Source organism: Mastigoproctus giganteus, chromosome 5 (genome assembly GCF_048544385.1).
Source record: "Mastigoproctus giganteus isolate SK-2022 chromosome 5, ASM4854438v1, whole genome shotgun sequence".
In the NCBI taxonomy this organism is placed as follows: domain Eukaryota; kingdom Metazoa; phylum Arthropoda; class Arachnida; order Uropygi; family Thelyphonidae; genus Mastigoproctus; species Mastigoproctus giganteus.
The window spans coordinates 61,983,581-62,008,007 of NC_143579.1; the positions used below are offsets into that span (position 1 = coordinate 61,983,581).

The following is a 24,427-nucleotide window of genomic DNA, read 5'->3' on the forward strand; positions in this document are numbered from 1 at the left end:
TCTTATCACAATTTTAGGTAATGGCAACTTCTAAATGTAGTTCAAGACATGAGCCAGATTAATAATATTCTCATCACTACAACACTTCAAACCAAGTTTTAACCATGTGACATTACTATAAGTGCAATGGTGTCGGCCTAGGGTATTTTTATACTGTTCTTTGGAGAAGAAAACACTAAGTATACGTGATCTAATTTTTAAAAACTTATTAGGTAGTTCTGGCAGTTTTCATAATTAGTTCTTTACAATGAGAAAAAAAAATCACTTAGAGCCTTTATTCAGTAAATGGAATATTACTCTTAAGAAAAACAACATTTGCACTAATACAAAAAGGTATTTCAGTGCATTTAGTTTCCTAATATGATGATTGATATAATGAGGTTTTCTCAGAAATGTGAATTCCTAGTCAAAAGCAGTTCTTTATGACAAACTACAAGCAAAAAACACCTTAATGGAAAAAACCATACATAACAAATTGTTCATAGCACATCACCAGAACACATAAAAGGAAAACTGTACATCAAGAACTGATTACAAATATTCCTTTAAAACTCATTTTTATAGTTGCCCAAAATTGGAGTAGCTAAGACTTTTATAACAAACCTCATGTTACATCATAGCCACTGTCATTAGCTTCATCTAGTAAATGGGGGGATGCTATATTAGATTTTGATTCTTCTGCTGAACTTGGAGATCCTAAACTCTCTGAAATTTTGCATGTAGTATCATGTCCTGAAGAATGAGATAATGTACAACTAGGCATGGAGTCTATACAGCTAGCTGGTCTTGAAAAATTGTGTTCTGATGTGATAGTTTGTGGTAACCACACTGGATTTCCTTCTCCTAATGACTTCAGTCGTATCCGTACCGAATCAATAACATCCAGCAAGTTTTTAGCATCCATAGCAAGAATATGAGCAGCAGATAACATGCCTTTTCTGTATTCTACATCTAGAGTTGTCCTGGAATACTTCTGAGCTTGCTGCATAGCTTGTACCAATGAACCCATATCTTTACTAAGTACCCTGTGGGCCATCTCAATCTGTAAACATCACAGTAGGATGGGGGGAAAAAAGCATTAAAAACACACACAAAAAATATAAATCTTCGCAATTCTAAATGTTTATAAATTTATTCAATATAATTTTTTTTCCTTTTTTAAATAAATCCACTGAATGAACTAGTCCTAATCATATTTAAAGGAAATTAAAGACGATCACTTACTTTCCCATAATTATTTCTTAATTGTATAGAAATAAGACAACTGAAAAACTGTTGTGAAACTTAAGTTTTGGAACATTGAAAGTTCAATACCATAGAAATTTTATTATTATCACCTGACTTTTTCTTGTATATTAAATGTGTCATTAATGTGGTTTATTCTGTTGGATATGTTTGGTTGTGAGGCATGTATGGAAAGTGGTTCTGTCAGAGTGAATCATTTTGACCATGAAGTTTGGTGAAGGCAGTCTGACGGGCTGTTTCAGATGGTTAACACTTAGTATATTGGTAACAGTGCCTGAACTAATGAAAATGTCTAAAGACAGGCAACATGTCAGGTGAAAACAGCAAAATGGGACCCATATGAGGAGAAACTTTAAATAAGCAAGATAAAGAACTTGGTCAATCTTAGAGATTTTATTGAAATCTATACGGCCTCTGAGACTGGGGTGGGGGAGTAAAGTGAATGAAGATGAAATGGTCATGGCATTAAATACCTAGAACCAAGGGCATAAATTCTAACTAAGGAGAAAGAATTATAGACTGGATTGTACAAAGATTTCCTATGTCCAGTGAGTTATTAATCACTAGAATTAGTAGGCAGATAGCTTGGAAAAATTGGAAGACCTGAAAAAAAAAAAAAAAAAAGAAAAAGAAAAAAAGAAAACCTATAGAAACAGTTTCCTTGTTTCTGTAGGTAACCTTTTGTAAGCCTGAAATTGTATCCTTTTTGGGCCTGACATAGCCAAGTGGTCAATACAGTAGAACCCAGGGGTGGTGGTATCTGCCGAGAATTTCTTATCTGGGTTCTGGTATCTCGGCATATCCCACCACCCAGATTTCTTATCTGGGTGGTGGTATCTGCCGAGAATTCTCCACTAGTGAACAATGGTCTTCATTTAATAATAATAATAATAATAATAGCAACACAGGTAATTCACCAGTTTTGTTTTGTATGTTGCAATTATTTTAAAAAAATTCTTGAATTTTCTAAGTTAATCACATAAGTTGATGTTTAAAATTTTATGCAACTTTTTGGGGTACTTTTTTCTTTCCTTTTGTATCACTAAATTCCTTTTGTTTCACATTAGAAAAATTTATGTGAGTGGGAAATAAGGGGGGGGAGAGAGAGAGAGAGAGAGAGAGAGAGAGAGAGAGAGAGAGAGAGAGAGAGAGAGAGAGAGAGAGATGCAAGGCAATTTGAAGAAATATATATTCAGGAAGACTACAGTCCCATACACCTATGTTTGTATTTCAAGGGTCCTCTGCTGAAACACATTTCAGTTATTCATGAATATACAACTCATAAAACTTTCAATAAACTGTCAAACTAAAGCCTGGCACCATGTTTGCATGTGTGACAACCATTTGTATATTTTTTGCTGTGACAACTGTCACATGTATATTTATGTACATTACACAGACCACTGGAAAGGCACAAAAAGCTTTCCAAAATATTCATAATTAATAATAAATACGATCGATATCATTATAAAGAAAGTAATAATAATAATAGTATTCGCCATATAGTGCAAGGAAGCCACAGGCTTTTACTGCACTGGGGAGGGGACACCCATCCAAGTAGATAAGAAAACACAAATTATATGCTTCCGATATCAGATAGGTAAGTAACCAGTTTACCTTTGAATTTATTCAAACTGTCAACTACATGCTGGCTAAAAGAAAACCTCCTACAAGCTAACCTAAACCTCAAACCCTGTGTATTTGAATTTATGAGCCCCTAGTTCCAGAATTCTTTATAACAGTGAGAATTCCACCTTCATTTATTTTACTAATCCCTCTCTGAGCCTCATAAACCTTAATGAGGTCATCTCTGAGGTGCCTGGTTGCCAGGCTCTGTAGCTCACATAATCTGATTTCTTTTCGCGTACTGTCACTTGAACACAGTATTCCAAATGTGGTCTTACAACTGCCTTATACAGTGGGATTATGACCTCCCTATCTCTATAGGATAACATTTGCTAAATCATTGATAGGATGCCATGGGCTTTCCTCGCTGCCCATTTACACTGTTCAGAAAACTTCATATCTGCCTATATTGTAACTCCCAGATCCCTTTCCTCCTCCACTATTTTTAATTCAACCCCACCAAGGGTAGAATGTTTTGTAGGTTGCTATTTCTCAAGTGTAAGATCTTGCATTTAGCAGCATTAAAACATAGCTGCCACTTCTCTGACCATCTTTGAAGTCTGTTCAAGCCATCCTGAAGGAGCACTGCTTGGCACTGATCATTAAAGACTCAGTCAATTTTGTCATCTGCAAATTTTGACATTGTCTTCTATCCCTTTGCCAATGTTATTTATCAAAATGAGAAACAACAGTGGTCCAAGAACCAATCCTCAAGGGACCCCAGAAAAAAAGAAGAAAAAAAAAAAAAAGCGAGAACAGTGCAATCAGACCTATATAACAGTATTATAGTATCCAATGGTAAATACCGAAGTCTGAATATAAAGCACAGCATGCATATTCAAATAATTATCACTGTTTATCGTCCTGCATAAAAATCAACCTCACATCCTTGAGGAAATTAGTCAAATGGCTTTGCAGTGCAGCCAAAAAATGCTGTTGTTATTTGGTTTTTAGGAGCATTAGCAACTAAGGCCATATTGCTCTGGGGATATGCGGTGGTCATTCCCTGACCTTTCCGCATCCTCCATATTTGGTGGTCACGGGCTCGAATCCCAGTCTAATAAAGAAGCGTGTGCTACGCACTGCTGCTCCTGCCCACCTGGCTACGGAGGCGCCTACCAAAAATGTAGAATTAGGGAAACTTCCAAAGAGATTTTCATTGTTACACTTCAAGTCCTAACTAACTAACTGAAAAAAAAAAGTTCCACTTTCAAATTTATTTGATGCAGAATTTGAATGAAAACAGCTATCAGTCAGAAGCAATCTATGAGAAAAATACATCATGACATTTGACTACCAACAGATTTCAGTTTGCATGCTTCCATGAAAAATAAATGCTGCTTTGGTAAGATAAACCAAAGTTTCCTCGGACTTTACATATAAATAACTGACAACTGCCATTTATTTTGCTTCACTAACATTTCTGGAAAGTTGCTGGAGAGGCCTTCATCCTGCAGTGGATTGAAAATGGCTGATGATGATGAACTCATTTAACAACCATTTTTACTAGTCCTGTGTATCTTGCTATAGCTGTGTTCAACAGTATGAAATTCCATTTAAAATATGCTAAAATGAGCAAGTCATTTAAAGAACAAGGAATATGTTTAAAATTTTTATCTTACCTCTCGGTGTGACCAGATAGGAAAACTGGATACTAGATGGTCTACACTTCCCAGTAACCCTCTTAATTCTACACCAACATGCTGTAAAAATAAAGTGAATCTGAAAAACAGGCTTTCTAAGTTTGAACACTGAAGTACACATTTATAACAACATAAAAAAAAAAAAAAAAATCATTTGGGTAGTTGGTTTAGTGTTTTCTTGTGTAGCAGCATATTAAGAGCCTAAAAAAAATTTGCACTAGAGTCAAAGAACATCCATAGGGCTGAAATAAAATCTGTTTTCCATCTCTTCAAAAAAAAATTAATAATAATAAAATAAAAAATAAATAATAAATAGATAATCATGTCACTTAATTTTATCAAGTCCTGAAAATTTCACATGAGAGCTTCAAATCTTGACTCGAACATCAGCAATAAGAAACAATTTTTTTTTGAAAAAGGCAGTTCTTAATAAAAAAAAGTTTTGAGCCGTCGCTTTCAGTATCAGAAAAATGGATGGAAAACAAGTTATGTTGGAAGAGAACAAATAAGGTAAAACAAACGTAACAACTGATGTCGATTCAAAAAATAATTTTGAATTAATCACTAGAATTAATCACTAATAATTCATTACTAGATTACGTGTAATGTAAATATTCACTAATGGTATGTACCCTACCGGTACATACCATTAGTTTTCTTTGGTTGGAAGACTGGGCACTCTAAAGGAAATGATGAGCAACCAAAGAGATTCATTCACCTTTATTGATTTACTTATTTTTTTTGTACAGTAAAAAAAAAAGTATGTTCACTATAACCAACATATGCAGTACAATACATAACACTTGACAGAGTATTTATCAATTTAGCAAAGCAAAACTAGATAAATACATTAAAATGTATTTATCTAGTTTTGCTTCTCTCATTCTCCCTCTAGCCATATTCACAGATCTTCCAACTTTCCTCCATTCAATACCAAAGATATTTTAATTTGAAAGAAAATTGAAATGAGATTAAGTAGAAAGAAATATATGCAAATACAAAGATCCTGCTTGAAAGTCACCATTTATTCACATCCTGCATGTTGTTTTGGGAGTGCACCCACACTTCTCCACCTAGATCAGGGGTCATAACCTGTGGCTCTTTGAACATGTAACTGCGGCTCTAACTTTTAGCCCACATGTACGGCAAGTGCGGTGTGCAGCAACTTGAATATAGCATTAGTTTCAGTGCAAGCCGCACACACACTTCTCAGTTCAGTTTGTCTGAGCATCGCGAGCAGAACACATGCACTGCAAGATGCCGAAGATTAATTGTTGCGGCGGTGGCAAATATAAAATAGTTAAAACAGGAACAATACATGAATTCATATTATAAATCACTTGACTTTTTGAATCAGTGATGTAGTATTATTAAACAAGTGAAATAAGATGGCATTAAAATTGCTATCATTTTTAAATTGGCAACTCAAAAGAGAAAGATTGAGCAAGAAAATCGGGAATTTAAGAAGGAATGGACTGAGTCATATACATTTGTGGAAAATTCTCCAGGGCTTACATTGTGTTTAATATGTAGTGAAAAAATAAACATAGAAAGACGTTTTTGACTAAACATGATACATTCGCCAAAACATATCAAACCAGTGAGCAAGGAAAAAGACTATAAATGAGTTGCAACAGAAAATGTTAACAAAGAATTCATTGTCAAAGTGGATTAAATCATCAAGCAATACAAAATGCTGCTAGTTTTGTAGTTGCATGTGAAATTGTAACATGGGGGAACCGTTTACGGATGGAGAATACATAAAAGAATGTTTTATTAAAATGTCAGGAAATCTTTTCAGCAATTTTAAAAACAAAGCTATATTTATTTATTTATTTATATATACACGTTTCTCACACACAGGGCACACAGACCCCCTAAATAAAGGCTAGAACACTAGGAGTTACATAAAATACAAAACAGTAATAATCAATACAAAACTAGAATTAAATATACACAAAATTTACCTTAAGAAAACAGTGTAAGGAGCAAATTCTTATAGACGGATTAAGAGTAAAATCAATATTGTAGTTATTCGATACCTGAAGGAATCAAAACAGAGGACTACCAAGTGGTGAGTACGAGGAACAGGTAGTGAGAAATTAATTTTATAACGTGAATTCAAATGGGGTATAGCAAAAGGTATTTGTTCGAGAAGAGATGGAGAATTGATAACAGAGTTTATGATATTGTAGACAAAAAGATACCCACAGAGTTATCGTCTAGAGTGAAGAGGAATGAATCTGAAATGACCACAAAGAGCTCCATAATGTTGATGGTGAAAGGCAAAGTGATTTCGATAGCATAAGAATTTAATGAATTTAATTTGAATTCTCTCAAGTTTGTGAGAAAGATATTCCTGTTGTGGGGACCAGATAATATCACAATAATCAAAAGTGGGAAGTATGAGCTGCTTGTAGAGAAGAATTATAACTTTTTCACTCTTGAAAACAGAGGAAGAATGCTTAATTAATCCAAGGAGTTTGGAAGTGTGAGATATTACTTGATCAACGTGGGAAGAGGGATGAAGGTCAGATCGAAATAGGACACCTAAATCCTTGAACGTATCAGTAATTAAAGAGTTTCCAATATAATAATCAGTAAGGACGGAGGGTCTAACTACATGATTCGAGCGAAAGCGACATAATTTACATTTTAGCAGGAGGTAATCAAGACAGGACTGGAGTTCAACACTGTCAGTTGAAGAACAAATAACTTTGTAAAATTTAATATTAGCTGCATAGAGTTGCCACTCAACATTAACGGACTAAAATAAGGTTGACAGATCATTAGTGTAAACAATAAAGAAGAGTGGACCCAATGGTGAGCCTTGAGGAACACCTTGCAAAACAGTAAACAGAGTTGAAGTATCATCAATTATTACAGATAGTTTATGATTTCTAAGCAGTGAATCAAGCAAATCTAGTAAAGGGGATCGATGTGGACAGAGTCAAATGCATGTGAAATAGCAAGGAAAAGCGAATCAGTTTGATTTCCTTTGTCCAAATTAGTTTATAGGAAATGAGAAAACAAGGCAATATTTGAAACAGTTGATTTCCTGGGAAGAAAAGCATACTAAAGATTATTGATAAAAGGGTGAAGATAGGAACTAAGATATTTATAAAGTAGGAGTTCAAAAATTTTTGGAATTGTATTCAGTATAGTAATAGGTCGATAGTTATTAGGCTTAGCTTTATCACCCTGTTTTTTATAAATAGGGATGATATAAGCCTCTTTGAATGATAATGGGTAACAGCCATGAAGAAGACAGTAATTGAAGAGATTTGTAAGAACTGGAGCTTGTTGTTGTTTATTTGGTTTCTAGGAGCATTAGCAACTAAGGCCATATTGCTCCGGGATATGCGGTGGTCATTCCCTGACCTTTCCGCATCCTCCGTATTTGGTGGTGACGGGCTCGAACCTCGGTCTAATCAAGAAGCGTGTGTGCTACGCACTGCTGCTGCTCCTTCCCACCTGGCTACGGAGGCACCCACAACTGGAGCTAAAGACGAACTACTTTTCTTGAAGAAAAAATCAGGGAGGGTATCGGGACCAAGAGAAGTGAAATCTTTAAGCCAAGAAATGGCTGACTGGATGTCATCAGTAGTGAGAACTAATCTATCAAAACTGTCATTACTATTATAATCAAACAGATAACAGGGAATAGAATGTTGTTGTTCAGAAGAACAAAGTTTCAAAAAGTGCATAGCAAAAATATTAGCAATGCCAAGAGGACAGTTGATAGAGATATTAGAATCATTAATTAGAATAGGAATTCTAGAAGATCTCGATAGCCATTTGAGATAGGACCAGAATGGTCTCGAATTGAAATTCTCAGTAAGTTCGGCTTCAACTGAGTGAAGATAATGAAAATATTGAGATTTAGTAAAAACAGAAATAATTATGAAAATTAAGGAAATGCCAATATCTGCAAAAACTGTGAGGAACAGAGCTTTACTAATGGCCGAAGATGTAACCAGTCAGCAGATTATGGACTTAAAGTCAGCGTCAGGATTTTCTATAGCCTGTGATGAATCATGTGATGTTGGTAATAGCATGCTAGTTGTCCTCATTTGTAAATATATAAATTCAAAAGGACTTCAAGAAGAATTTCTTGATTTACTTCCGGTTACAGGACAAACGCATGGAGAGGATATAGAAACGGCAAGTACTGAATGCTTCAAAAATAAGGGAATTAATATTAACAAAATAATTTGTATCACGACCGATGGAACCCCAAACATGAGAGGTGAGAAAAAAGGTTTCATTAATTTATTTAGAAAAAACATTTCGCATGATGTGTTTTCCTTTCACTGTATAATTTATCAAGAAGCACATTGCTCACAAATGTTTCCAAAAGTGATAACAGCATTTCATGGATTTGGTCATAAAGATAGTCAATAAAATAATGGCAAGACCACTATATCATCGACAATTCCGTGAACTTCTTGATGAAGTCGATTGTCAATATACTGACCTTCTTATGCACAGCAGTGTATTTCTGTGAGCAAATATTTTTGAACATAAACTATATTAAAAATAAATCAGGAAACTGTCTGAACAATGCGAGTCTTTCTCAGCATGCCTAGAGATGAAAATTACGACTTACTCGCCCGATGTTGAGAGACTCGCTCAAGAAGTTCAGCAGCAAAAGTCACATTAATTCATACCTAATTGGATGTTTGTTACGTTTTTTCAGTATTAAAAAATAATATTTCAAAAAAAAAAATAATAAAAAAAAAATATATACATATAACAGTTTTGCCGTGCTACTGGCATTAGTTTTGATTTAATATTTAATATCAGTTAAACATTGGGCATCATGTGGAGGAATGTGCCTTTTGCTGCCTCTAATGATAGCTTTATATTTATTTTCTTAATTTCCATATTATTTTTACTATTTTTCTTAACTGCTTCATTATTCTAATATACAGGTGATCCCCAATTAACGCTGATAATTTGTTCCTGAAAAACAGAGCACTAAGTCAATCAGCGCTAAGCGAGCACCGTATACCCATAAGGTAACATATGTATCTGTGAGTTGCGGTCTATTCCATAGGATATTTTCTAATCAATAATAAATGGTAGTGAAAATATGCACCAATGTTGGTTAAAAATATTTAATATTCAAATTTTTGTACATATAGAATATTCTACATTATATACAGCAGGCCCCCATTATAACACGGTTCACTTTACGCTGATTCGCTATAACGCTGTTCTTATATTATAACCCATATCTGACTATAACGCTGTCACAGATCACTATAACACTCTTTCACAGATTGCATTTTTGCATATTTAACGAAATCGTTTCATTTGATGGAGTCAATAGCTTGAAAATGAATATCAGCACAGCATTAAAACGTTTCCCACGCTCAGTGATATTTTCTCGCATGCTAATTTAATTGCAGTACAGTGACTTGTTACGTAGTTCCGAGATCAACATTTTAAAAATATATAAAGTATATTGCTTGTAATATTTGCGTTATATGCATTTATCCAAAGTCTAGTCATCACTCAGTACAGTATTAGACATCGTGCGTAACGGACAGTTTACACGATTGTATCATAATTAATGCAACCAACGCATTTACATTTTCGAAGAGTTAATAATGGGCGATAAGAATGAAAAAGCAACGTCTGGGTGCAGTACAAAGACTATAAATGTAAGAAAAAGACTGAATTTGAAAATTAAATTAGATGTTTTGAAGCGAATCGATTCCGGTCAACGACAAGCGGATGTGTGCTATAATTTAGGACTTGCAAGTTTAACTGTAAGAACAATTATAAAAAAATAAAGAATTAATTTTAGCAGCGGGAAAGATAGCTGTTCCACTGCAAGCAACTAGGGCTAGGCCAACTAGGATTGAAATGGAAAGACGTTAACTAATTTTATTGAAGATAATATCCAATGCAGAATTCAGTTAAGTTAAATATTACAAAAAAAAAAAAAAAAGAGAGAGAGAGAGGGAGGGATTAGGCAATATCCGAAAAAAACTCACCTAAAAAAAAAAAAAAAAAAAGTGCAACCATTTAAAACTGGTAAGGGCTGGTTGAATAGATTTAAAATCTAGGGAGAACCCACAAGTGCACATTAAGGAACCGAAACTTACTCAAAAAAGAACTTGTTAAAATTACTGAAGAGGGGTATTGTGGGTTATACTTCTCAAGAAGTTTATAACATAGATGAAGCAGGACTTTTGTGGAAACGAATGACTAAAAGAAGTTTCATATTGAAAGAAGAAAAAAAAAAAACATGCCAGGTTTCAAAGCGGCGAAAAGATCGGGTGACTTTACTGTTGGCTGGTAACGCTGATTTAAAATTAATACCCCTTTTAGTTTATTTAGAAGAGGGCCAACCCAAAATCGACACATTTTTCGTGATTAAATTCATCTATGCAGAATATTTTATATGTATAAATATTTGAATATTAAATATTTTGACTGACATTTGTACACCTTTTCACTACCGTTTATTATTGATTAGGAAATATCCTATGGCACCGAACGCAACTTACAAATACATATGTTACCTTATGGGAATGTGGCGCTTGCTTAGCGCGGATTCACTTAGCGTTCTGTTTTTCCGGAACGAATTATCAGGGTTAAGCGGGGGACACCTGTACATATATAATTATGAGGTAATTAACTAACGAAAATCAAAAATTTATTAATTTGATGGCCCTGTGCTCTCGAGTTTTCGTATCTTTGGACTGAAAAATGTGTCGATTTTGGGTTGTGCTTTGGCCCTCTTCCTCTCATTGTAACATCATGTAGGGATTCATTTTTCTTCAAATTTCTTATTACCTTGGCACTTCGTTCCATGTCAGGGTTGTTCTCCCGGAAATAATCACACATTTTTTGAAGTGTTCAAAAGCTTCACTAAGTCCTTTTGAAGTCAGCGACTTCATCGGTTCTTCATCTATAGTATCTTGATCATCATCTCTCTCAATAGCAAGCTCTTGTTCTTTTATCATTTCCATTAGTTCTTCATTAGAGAGGCCATCCCTGTCATTGTCGATCATTTCTTGTACGTCGTCATCGTTAATTTCGTGTAATCCTGCTTCCTTTCCGAGCTCAACAATTTGCATTTTAACATTTTCAACGGAATCAACAGGTTCCTGGGAATGCTTTATGCAATTTTTCCAAACTTTCCTCCACACTCCATTCATGGTTTTCTGAGTCACTTCATCCCAGGCACTTGAAATGTCGTAGATGGCAGTTTTAATGTTATAGGATTTCCGAAACTCCTTTAAGCTCAGTACATTTTCAGTGTTGATGACTTTAACAGCTTAGGAAAAGGTGTTCCTTATGTAGTACGCTTTAAATGTGGCAATTACTCCTTGGTCCATTGGTTGGATCAGAAACGTAGTGTTTGGAGGCATGTAAAAAACTTTTATGTGATTGTTCAAGTAGTAGTAGTGGCATGTGATGCAAGAAAGCAAGTATATGAGCTTATGCAGCATCAGATAAAAAAAAAAAAAAAAAAATCACACCATTCCCTCCGAATGCCTGTCCAGTTCCTACTTAAGTTTATTCAATCTATCAACTTCCACAACGACAGATGGAAGTTTATTCCAGCAATTAACCACCAGCTGGCTAAAGGCAAATTTCTGCACATCTACTCTTCATCTGTCTTTTCTTAATTTGAATTTATGCCCCTTAGGTTCGTAATTTGAACAAGTGGAAGGATCCCATCAGAATTCAGCGTGCTCAACCCATTCAAGGCCTTATACACCTCAATCAGATCACTGCGCAGGTGCCTTGTCTCCAGCCACTGCAATTTGCTGAACTTAAGCCTCTCTTGGTAAGAGGATCCCTTCATTCCCCTCCCCAATATTGTTGCCCTTCTCTATACACACTCAAGCAAATCGACATCCTTCCTAAAATGAGGCCTCCAGACCTGTATGCAGTACTCAAGGCGTGGCCTGACCATTGCCTTATACAGAGGGACAATCACCTCCTTCTCCCTGCTAACAAAATTCCTATATATCATTGACAAAACCCCATGGACCTGCCCTGGCAGCCTGTCTGCATTGCTCAGAAAACTTCATATCTGACTGCACAATTACTCCCAGGTCTTTTTCATTTTCTACCACCTTAAATGTAGTACCACACAGTTGGTACTTTTCTCTGGGGTTACTTCTACCCATATGCAGTACTTTGCATTTGTCAAGGTTAAACTTCAGTTGCCACTTCTTAGCCCATCTGCCCAAATTATCTAGATCCTGTTGCAGTAGCACACTACAATTACTGTATTAACAACCCTGCCAACCTTTGTATCATCAGCAAACTTCGACATTAAGCCTGATATACCTTCATCAATATCATTGATAAATATACAAAACAACAGTGGACACAACACCGAACCCTGTGGGACTCCACTAATAACATTAGTCCACAAAGAGCAGCACCCATTGATTACCACCCTCTGTCTTCTCCCACTTAACCATCCTTTTATCCATTGTAGCAACTTACTCTTAATACCATTCTGCTCCAATTTGTACAATAGTCTTCCATGCACAACAGTGTCAAAAGCTTTCCTGAAATCCAAATATATGATATAAAAATTATTTTCTGCATCCGGTTCCTTTGTAACCACATCATAATAACCAATCAAATTTGTCAGACAAGACTTTCCCTTAACAACCCATGCTGGGTCTGAATTATTGCTGCAGTCTTGTCTAGATGATCCTGCAATGCATCTTTAACCAGTGACTCCATTATTTTACCCAGAACAGAAGTTAAACTAACTGGTCTGTAACTACTCATGTCACCCTTCAATCCCCCTTTGTGAATTGGGGATACATTTGCACATCTCCAGTCCGTGGGAACCTCCCCCGAGTCCAAAGATGCTCTCATAATTATGGCTAAGGGTTTGCTTAGTTGGTTTGCTGCCTCCTTTAATATAACTGGATAGATCCCATCCACCCCAGGTGCTTTTCTTATGTTTAACTTCAACAATTTCTCCTCCACTTTGCTCTCAGTTATTACAAAATCATTAAGTACCCCGATACAATTTGATAACCTTCTGCCATTTTCAAACCTTAATAATTCCTCATGTGTGAATGTAGATGCAAAATACTCATTCAGTTTGTTTGCTATCTGAGCAGGATCATCAACAGTCGAACCATAAATGTCAAGTGGACCAATCAGATTCATCCCCTTCCTTTTAGAGTTTATATTAGTAAAGAAATCCTTGCTGTTTTTCTTAGCATCTTTTGCCAAGGATTTCTCGTAATCTGCCTTCGCCTGCCTAACCTCCTTTGTGACCTGATTACAGACTAGCTTATATCTGCCATAGGCTTCTGAGTCACTTTATAATTTATATGCATCCCATGCATTTTTCTTCTCTGTTACGAGTCTCATTAGTTCATTTGATAACCATTTAGGCCTAAACCTTGAACAATATTTCTTAATAGGTATGAAACTTTTAGTAGCATCCACGATTAATTCCTTGAATGCTTCCCACTTAGAATTTACTGTTGGTAGCATCATCAGTTGATCCCACTGTCTTCTAAACTCTCTTTGCTTGGGTGTCCTGGCGTGTTGTCCATGATTAGAATTGCTTTATAACCAATGTTATTTTTTGCACAATATTTTTCCACTGCAGGACAGAAGAACTTAGTGTACCAATCAATGAAAAGCGGCCTGGTCACACAAGCTTTTTTATTAGCCTTCCAGATTACAGGTAGGTTTGATTTAGCTAAACCTTTAAGAGCCCTTGGATTTTCGGAATGGTAAACTAAAAGGTGTTTTAATTTAAAATCCACCGCAGCATTACCACCCAACAACAAAGTTAACCGATCCTTCGCCGCTTTGAAGCCTGGCATGTTTTCTTCTTTCGATATGAAACTTCTTTTAGGCATTCGTTCACAAAAAAGACCTGTTTCATCTATGTTAAAAACTTGTTGAACAGTATAACATCCCTCTAAAATAATTTTAACAAATTCTTTTTTGAAAGTTTCGGCTCCTTGTTGATCTGCGCTTGCGGCTTCTCCCTGTATTGCTGTTGTGCAGGTTATAGCACTTTCTAAATCTATCAAACCAGCCCTTACTAGCGTTAAATGGTTCCACTTTTTTTTTTTCGGGGTGAGCTTCCTTCAAATCTTCATATAGGCTCTTTGCTTTTTCTTTAATAATAATTGAACTTAACGGAATTCTACGTTGAAAGTTGTCTTCAATAAAATTATGTAGAAGTTTCTCTATTTCGATCATAATAGCCGGCCTAGCCCTAGTCAATTTAGTTGCCTGCAGGGGAACAGCTGTTTTTCCGGCTGCTAAAATTGATTCGTTATTTTTTATGATTGTTCTTACAGTTGAACCTGTCAGTCCTAAATTATTGCACACATCCACTTGTCGTTAACCGGAATCAATTCTCTTCAAAATGTCTAATTTAATTTTCAAACTCAATGTTTTTCTTACCTTTCCAATCTTTGTATCACGTCCAGACATTGTTGCTTTTTCATTCTTATCCGCCATAACTCTCTGCAAATGTAACTGCGTTGCACTGATTGTGATACGATGTTCGAGTACAGTAAACTGTCCGTATGTCTAACACTGTATGCACTGAATGATATCTAGAATTCCTCTGCCAAGTGAACTGAAGACGGTGACAAATGCTTTATTTATCTGAAAAGTTCGATTTTACCATGCGGTAAAATCAAATGGTTGTTTATTGCACGAAAAGTACTTGTCAATATTCCATCTGGAAATAATGTCAAGTGGCATGAAGACAGTAACAATAGGTGTTTTATTCTGAGAAGTCCCACACAATAAAATCAAACAGTTCAAGTTACCCTTTATGTTACCGAAAGTAATTTGTTACGGTGAGGGAATGTAAATTGCTTCTAATAGATGTATTTTCCAATATTCCCAAAGGGGATAATCTCAGGGCAATGCAGCTTAGAAGACAGAATGGAGTACATAAGGCCATTTGGACAGTAAAACAAACAAATTTTATGTACTTCGGGTGACCACATGGTCAGAGGAGTTCAGAAGACAAGAGAATACTGTACAAGAAACAGCACCGCATTTAGCACTCATGGGACTGATTGTGTGAAAAACCTTTCGAGTTATAGTTCCTACAGAAGAAGAGATAAAACAAAAGAAGAGATAGGGAGTAAATCTATTGTTCAATAGTATATACAGTATCTTTCTATTACAGGTCAGAATAGAAAATGCAGACTTCGTAACAGCATATGACACTGAATGGTAAATTTTTTAGGTTTGTGTACTAAAAAAGAATTTCTCCCTTGAAACTATCCACACCAAGAAAATAGAGCATATTGAAAGTTTCAATTTTGTACATAGAGTAGAAATTATAAAAATAATTACTGTAGTTAATTTCATGGTGGCTATTTTCTCCTTTTGCAAAAAAAAAAAAAAAAAAAAAAAGGGGCTTAAAAACAGACTGGACTGAACCAGGATTTGCCAAAAATTCAATCTGTATGCTAGTAAAATAGCGTTACAGTTAGTTTTGACAGCGTTATAGCGAATTAGTGTAAAGCGAACCGCATTATAACGAGGGCCTTCTGTATACATATATTTAATAAAACACCTTCCCACTCTGTTCCATTTCTTAAAAAACTCCCCCTTTCCCCCCCTCCTCTCATGTTTGAGCGGTTTGGATTCTTTTTTTTAATTAGATCAAAAAGGGCTCTTCACTCAAAAAAGGTTGCTGACGGCTGACCTAGATGGTTAAAATCAAATGGATGTGATTTTGTAACATGTTGACTTCATGAAGAACACCTACTTGCCATCAGGTGTTCTACATGAAGAAACACAGGTGTTTTTTAGAAAAAACACATAACTAGAAAAAACAACTTTTTTGATCTGTATATACAGCAAAATTTCACATAAAACAAAAAATCTATAGAAAATGCAATTTTTAAAAATTATAATCATTACCTTTACTAAATCTAGGTAATCAACAAGTCTTCCTTGTTGTACACCTTCCAAAAGATTCATTACAGCACGGACCACAAATGTTGTACTTTGATAAACTTTATCATTAGTGCGATCTAAATCTGCTGTAGGAGTAGGTTCAATATGCTAACATAAAAAAAAAAAAAAAAAAATATGTCAATATTAATTTAAGTAAAACAGCTTAAGGATCTTCAATGTTATAAAGAGTTAGGAAATTTAATTAACTGCAAGCCAAAAATCAGCACTGAAAAAATTTATTAAATTTATGCTATTAAAAAAAAGCAAAAGATTTAATTAAGTCCAAATCTTATTAATATCTGTTTATATTTCCTAATCTTTTGCATGCAAATAACATTTGAAGACACAAACACTTATAGACTACAGCTGTGTACATTATGGCAATACTTTTAACCAAAGAGAAAAATGATTCTTTCTGGATAATCAAAATAAATGAACTGATCTCCTCTATCAGTATTTAAACACTGATAGACATGTGCAGATGGTCATGTAAAATCAGTATTTAAATACTGATAGATCAGTTCACAGCCAAGAATAAATAAAATTGTAACAAGGCTATGAGCAGGTATCAAAAATTTCGTACCCTGACCTAGATAAAATATCAGTAGGAAGATTCCATTTTTAATATAAGTTGTCTATATATTCAATGACTAACAAATGAAATTTCATTCCTGTAGGTGATCATACACCAGAGGTGCAGCCTGGAATCTGAGGAAGGACGCTATGATTGTCAAATGGAGTATCGAGCAGTGATCAAGTTCCTGCATTTGCAGGTAAGAAATGCTCAGGAAATTGATTAAGAAATGAAAGCTGTGTATGGGCAGAATTGTTCATCCTATGACACTATAAAAAATAGAAATGGGAGTTCTAGTGTTGTTGTACAAGTGTCTTTGATGAGCCAATAGAAGGAAGGCCATCAACGTCCACAGAAAGTCAGACAGCTGCAAAGGTTGAGCAGACTGTGCTGAGTGACAGACATGTGACAATTCATTTCATCACAAATGCAGTGGGAAGTATTTATGGGTCTGCCCACAGCATTTTACATGACCATCTGCACATGTCTAAGGTCTCCGAATGATTGGTTCCAAGATTGCTGATGCCTTTGCAGAAGCAATGTCGAATGCAATGTTCTCGTCAACTGTGGGATTTGTGTAATGTGGATGAGAACTTTTTTAGGGTGAACCCATTCTATTCGATTAGGAGATCAAAACTGAGAGTAGGAGCGTGCTATAGGCCTAACGACTCTGATGAGTATAATAAGAAACTGTACAGGGAAATAGAGTGGGCCAGTAAATCAGAGTCTTATAATGGGGGATTTTAATTTCCCAGATATTGACTGGAATTTGGGGGCTGGTCACTCACACACTAGCAAGGCTTTTGTGGATTTATTGGATGATTGTTTTCTACATCAGCATGTTTGGGAGGCAACTAGAGGGAGTAATACTCTTGATTTGATTATCAGTAGTGATTCTTCATGCATTAAGAATCTGCAGGTAAATGAACCACTAGGTGGCAGTAATCACGGTGTGCTGAAGTGGGATTTACTCAAAGAGGTAACTACCATTACGGGTAAAGGGAAGGGTTATTGCTTTTGTAAAGGTGACTATGATGGACTGAGACAGTATTTAAATTCTATACAGTGGGACCAACTGATGATGTTACCAACAGCAAATTCAAAATGGGAAGCATTCAAAGAACTTATCTTGGAAGCTACTAGGCTTTACATACCAACTAAGAAATATTGTTTAAGGTTTAGGCCTAAGTGGATGCCAGATGAACTAATGAGACATATGGCAGAGAAGAAAAATGCATGGGATACATACAAATTAACACGTGACACAGAAGCCTATGATAGATACAAGTTGATTTGTAACCAAGTTACAAAGGAGGTTAGTCAGGCGAAGGCAGATTACGAGAAATCTTTGGCAAGGGATGCAAAGAAAAACAGCAAAGAGTTCTTTACTTATGTAAACTCTAGAAAGAAGGGGATGAATCAGATTGGTCCACTTGATATCGATGGGTCAACTGTTGATGATCCTGCTCGGATAGCTAACGAACTAAATGAATATTTTACGTCGACATTCACACATGAGGAGTTATTCAGCGAGGGGAATGTCAGAGGTGTATTCAACTCTGGCAGTAAGCTAGAGAATCTTGTAATAACTGAGAGTAAAGTGGAGGAGAAATTGTTGAAGATAAACACAAGAAAGGCACCTGGGGTGGATGGGATCAATCAAGTTATATTAAAGGAGGCAGCAAAGGAAGTAAGGAAACCCTTAACCATAATTATGAGAGCTTCCTTGGACTCAGGGGAAGTACCCATGGACTGGAGATGTGCAAATGTGACTCCAATTCACAAACAGAGGATCAAAGGGCGACACAAGTAATTATAGACCTGTTAGTTTAACTTCTGTTCCCAGAAAATGAATGGAGGCACTGGTTAAAGAAGCACTGCAGGATCATCTAGACAAGACTTCAGTTATAGCTCAGACACAGCATGGTTTTGTTAAGGGGAAGTCTTGCCTGAGCAATTTGATTGGATACTATGATGCAGTCACAAAAGAACTGGATGCAGGGAATAACTTTGATATTATATACTTGGATCTTAGAAAAGCTTTTGATACGGTTGCACATGGAAGACTGCTGCACAAATTGGAGCAGTGTGGCATTGGAGGCAAATTGCTGCTATGGATAAAGGGGTGGTTGAGGGGGAGAAGACAGAGTGGTAATCAGTGGACACGGCTCATCGTGGACTAGTGTTATTAATGGAGTCCCTCAGGGTTCAGTATTGGGTCCATTATTGTTTTCTGTATTTATAAATGATATTGATGATGGTATATCAAGCTTAATGTCCAAGTTTGCAGATGATACGAAGGTTGGCAGGGCTGTCAAGGGCACTACTGACACTATGCTACTGCAACAGGATCTGGAAAGGTTGAGCAGATGGGCTGAGAGGTGGCAAATGAAGTTTAACATTGACAAATGTAAAGTACTACATATCGGAAACAGCAACCCCAGAGCAACGTATCAACTCTGTGGTACTACACTGACAGTGGTAGAGAATGAAAGGGACTTGAGGGGTGGTTGTGCAGGCAGATACGAAGTTTTCTGAGCAGTGCAGACGGTCTGCAAGAGTAGCTCATGGTGTATTGTCAATGATATACAGGAATTTTTCTAGCAGGGATAAGGAGGTGATTGTTCTCTTGTATAAGGCAATGGTCAGGCCACACCTAGAGTGTTGTATACAGGTCTGGAGGCCTCATTTCAAGGAGGATGTAGAGATGCTGGAATGAGTACAGAGAAGGGCAACAAGATTAGTGAATGGAACAAAGGGGTGCTCTTACGAAGAAAGGCTTAAGTTTTGCAAATTACAGTGTCTGGAGACTAGGCACCAGCGAGGTGATCTGATAGAGGTGTATAAAACCTTGAATGGTTTGAGCATGCTCAATGCTGATGGGACTCTTCCTCTTGCTCAGAATAATCACCTGAGAGGGCATAAATTCAAATTGAGGAAAGACAGATGTAGGATAGACATGAGGAAATTTGCCTTTAGCCAGCAGGTGGTTGGTTGGTGGAACAGACTTCCATCCCTTGTCGTGGAAGTTGATAGCCTAAATAAGTTTAAGGCTCAGCTGGACAGGTATTTCGAACGAACAGAGGGGTGAAGTAGAAGTGGTTATTTTTATTTATTTATTTTTATTTTTTATTTTATTTTATTATTTTATTTTTTTTTGGCTGATGCTGCATAAGCTTGCTTTCTTGCATCAAATGCCTCTACTAATGCTATTCTACTGATCTATCACTGCCAGACTGCCAGACTATCAATGCTATTCTACTGATCTATCGAGAAATGAAGAAACCATTGCGTGGATGCCACTTTGATTCATCTCAGTAAGTCATCAATGAAGTGGAATTGTGATTTCAGGAAAAAAGTGCAGACTTCAATGATCAAGGCATTAAACAACTAATCCATAGATGGGACAAATGTGTTACTGTACATGGAGAGTACATATAAAAGGATTAAAGTTTTTGTGAAGTTTCACCTTTCTAGGGCTATTATTTCTAGGTAAGGGTACAAACTTTTTGATACCCCCTCGTATAAACAAAAAGAGTTGTTGCAAACAGACCAGAGTTCAATCAGCATGCCAATATTGAGCAGTTGTTAATTTCATGTGTCATGTGTCTTATATGGTTAGTATGTTATTTTCTGGAAAACAAATAATCAGTTTCTGGAAAGTAGAAAACCATGCAAACTTTAACCAAGCAACTTGGCCATGATATGTAAAAGCATATAAAAATTTCTTCTACTTTTAAAGGAATTGAATCCAGGACTTTTTCACAATAATGGGGAAGAACAACAGGCACAGCTACTGTGTTATCCATGTGGTACATGGATCAAGTTTGGGTTAGAAGCTATATAAATATTCTTGTTTCACACATTCACTTATGCCTGCCTATATCTGAGAAAGTGCATCTAATGTGCTGTAATTTTTGGAATTCTGAGAAACAGGATTCTGAAAATTTGTCAAAAAATAAGTGTTCACTTTTAGCAAACATTATTTTTTGGACTGAGCTATAAATCAGAACAAGCCTCAACATAAGCCAAGAATAAATACAATTAAACCAAGTCTATAGACAAAAACTAAGTGTTGCTGCAAATAGCCCACAGTTCAATCAGCATGCCAATACTGAGCAGTCGTTAATTTCATGTGCCTTTACTTTTACAGCATTCATTTATAGACTACTTGAAAATGATCACTAGCATGAATCATGGCACACCACTTGGGTGCTGACTTTTTAAATGCCTACATGCATAACAGCATATCATTTCTAGTGCCTTTTGAGGCTTATGTGTCAGAGGCAGCAAATGTATTAAATATTCAAAGCTGACAATTTCAAGGCCAATTTTTGGAACATATCTTGTTTCAAGATATGTTCCACACCTTTCTACTGTTAGATAAGTTTGGAAGTAATATAATGAAAAAGAAAAGTTCTTAAAGTCATGTCAAGCACACTTGGCATCTGACCCGAACCACCAGTTTCTTCAACAATCTTCCATCCAACCACATTTAACACATTGACTGCCAAGCTAGTTTAAGAAAAAAAATTCCCTGGGGCCAAAAAATATTTAGTAAATAATTTGATTAGTAATTCTAAAATAAATATTGAAATGTCAGTGTTATGCAGTTTTTTCGTTTAAAATATCAAGAAAAGAGTCTTTTTTTGTGTCGCATATGTGGCACACCACACGTGGCCCAGTAGGTTACTTCATTTCTTGAGATGCCATGTCAGCCACATACGTGTGACGCTATTATGGCATACATATGAAGGTCGTTTGTGATTAGTTTATTGCATGCACGGCACACACTGCAATAAAACATCATGATAAAATAAACTCTCCAACATCGCAATACGTTTGTCAGTATTGCTAGAGATTTTGTGAAAACAAGTTCATTAGCACACTGTATTATCCCCATTATTATTGTGCTATGTTTCTCCACAAGTTTGTACAAGTGTGTTGTAAAAAAAAAAAAAAAAAAAAAAAAATCTCGAGATTGAGATTTTTTTTTTTTTGAGAGCGAAAGAGAAAACCCAGGTTTTCTCTTTCGTTCTCAGCGTTACTTTTCTTCCAAACAGTTGACTCTGTAGAAATTGCAAATCAGGCCTACCATGGAATATTGTTCCCACATCTGGGGCGGTGCACCCAAAATCTCTCTCTGGTTTCTAGATTCCATTCAGAAGAGGGCAGTTAGGTTAATTAATGTCTCATCTCTAACAGAGTCTCTCTACTCTTTGTCTCAGACGTTCTATTTCTATTGAACGCCTTTTCTATAGATACCTGCATGGGCACTGTTCTTCTGAATTGTCTTCTATAATTCCCACTCTCTCTTTTAAAGCAGTCCGAACACATGCCGCAACCAGTCAACATCCTTTTACTGTCAAGTTCAATCCCACAGAACCAATATTTCTTCTTCCTCATTTATTCATTCAACTTGTTTTCTTAAACAACCTTCCTTCATACGTATTTCCTGAAAATTACAATCTACAGAAGTTCAAGTCTAATGTCAACACGTATCTTCTTTCATCATTTCAACCTATTCACGGTACTAAGTACTATAGGTTCTAAAAAAAAAAAAAAAAAAAAGTACCTATACGTAACAATGATCCTTGAGAATGAAAAAAAAAAAATTTTGTATGGAAAACATTTATTTAAAAAAAGGTTGTTTATGCATGGGTAATGCACTTCCATCATTTCTACTAACCAGGTAGTATGCATATATCGTTTGATTATATCTCATATTGTGAATACCTTCACAGCGACTTGCTGAGGTATTGCACTTCCTCGAATAAGTAACGCTTCAGCTATGGAGAAGACTAATGTTACTTATTCTCGGCAGATATCACCACCTAGACGGCACCATTTCAAAAATGGTATGGGATAAGATACTCTGTTATCCAGAGTATCAGGAAAGGGACAGTATTCCTCACACTCAATGAACTCAAATATTCATGAATTCCTGAATAGGCAACACCTCCTCATTAGGGAAGACAGTTGTTACCTATTCGTGGTAACAAGAGCCTCATCAATAACCTCCCCCCAGATGGCACCATTTCGGAGCTGATTGGTTCCTCTTCGGTGGCTGGGCAGGTACTCTGGTGTTGCAATAGTGACAACCCAGTTATGAAGTATAACTCCACAATATGAGAGATGCTTGATGGTGTGTATGGTTTAATTTAAAACTATTTCTTGACTAACTGTGAAGAGTATGAAAAAGGTTGTTTATGCATGGGTAATGCACTTCCATCATTTCTGCTACCCAGGTAGTAGAAATGATGGTAGTAGTATGCATGCATCATTTGATTATATCTCGCATTACCCATGCATAAGTATGCATTAGTCTCCACCGGTGAAGCGTTACTTATTCAAAGCAGTGCAATACCTCGGGCAACTCGTTGTGAAGGTATTCACAATATGAGATGTTTTTTTTTTATAGGAGCATTAGCAACTAAGGCCATATTGCTCTGGGGATATGCGGTGGTCATTCCCTGACCTTTCCGTATCCTCCGTATTTGGTAGTCAAGGGCTCGAATATATGAGATGTAATCAAACGATGCATGCATACTACCTGGGTAGTAGAAATGATGGAAGTGCGTTACCATGCATAAACAACCTTTTTCATACTCTTAAACATTTAGTCAAGAAATTATTTTAGATATTTATATAGATAGTATGAATCAGAGCTGTAATACTCAATATGTTCTACGTTGATAATAATATTAGTAAATTAATAAGAGGAGTTTACCTCAATATAGTACGTGGAACACTTCCGTATGATACCCTCCAGAAATTAAAACGGAAAAAACGAAAAAATCGACAACTTACCGGTACATTAAAGTAAAATATAAATAATTAAAGTAAAATATAAATAATTAAATAATCAATTTAACACAATTCAAAATCAATTAAAAACAATTAAAATTCAAATTAACGCAATTAAAAGAATCTAACGAAAATATTCAAAACGATTATCCTTCCTTATTTATTTTAGATATTTATTTAACATGATATACTGTAAGACAGCAAAGTAATTATAAGGAATTGTGGAAGATGTGGTTTCTTTCCTTGGCAATTCTTTACTTTTTATTTAATTTTATCTTACTTTATTGTTTATTATTAGTTATATTTGGTAGTTTACAATAATATACCTATGAAAATCTAAGAACATGCCATTACAGAATTTTTAGTTGGAACACTTTCGCGAACCCACAGGGGTTGGGAACCGCTGATCTAGAACATCCTGTGATTATGTGTAAGTCAGTTCTGAAGGAAAGGACCCTTAGGGATCCGGAGGTCTTTAAAACAAACAACAAACTGAAAATGACTACTTTAATGCTCTGTAACAGTTGGTCTGTAACCAATAGAAAGATGAGGCCAGTGTTGAGTAGTTTTGTGTAAATGCTGT

The 24,427-nt window shown here is 35.9% G+C and overlaps 1 protein-coding gene across 1 annotated transcript in view; it reads right to left on the minus strand.

The window, feature by feature from the left end:
- Window positions 1–575: 575 nt before the first annotated feature.
- The window catches only part of LOC150085450 (focal adhesion kinase 1-like), a 377,186-nt gene continuing 353,334 nt past the window's right edge, over window positions 576–24,427 (minus strand). The window contains exons 30-32 of the mRNA XM_090374569.1: window positions 16,428–16,571; window positions 4,494–4,574; window positions 576–1,042 (exon numbers count right to left, since the gene is read on the minus strand). Of these exons, the coding sequence (XP_090230695.1) occupies window positions 605–1,042; window positions 4,494–4,574; window positions 16,428–16,571 (663 nt within the window). The 3' untranslated portion in view covers window positions 576–604. The remainder of the gene's footprint in view (window positions 1,043–4,493; window positions 4,575–16,427; window positions 16,572–24,427) is intronic.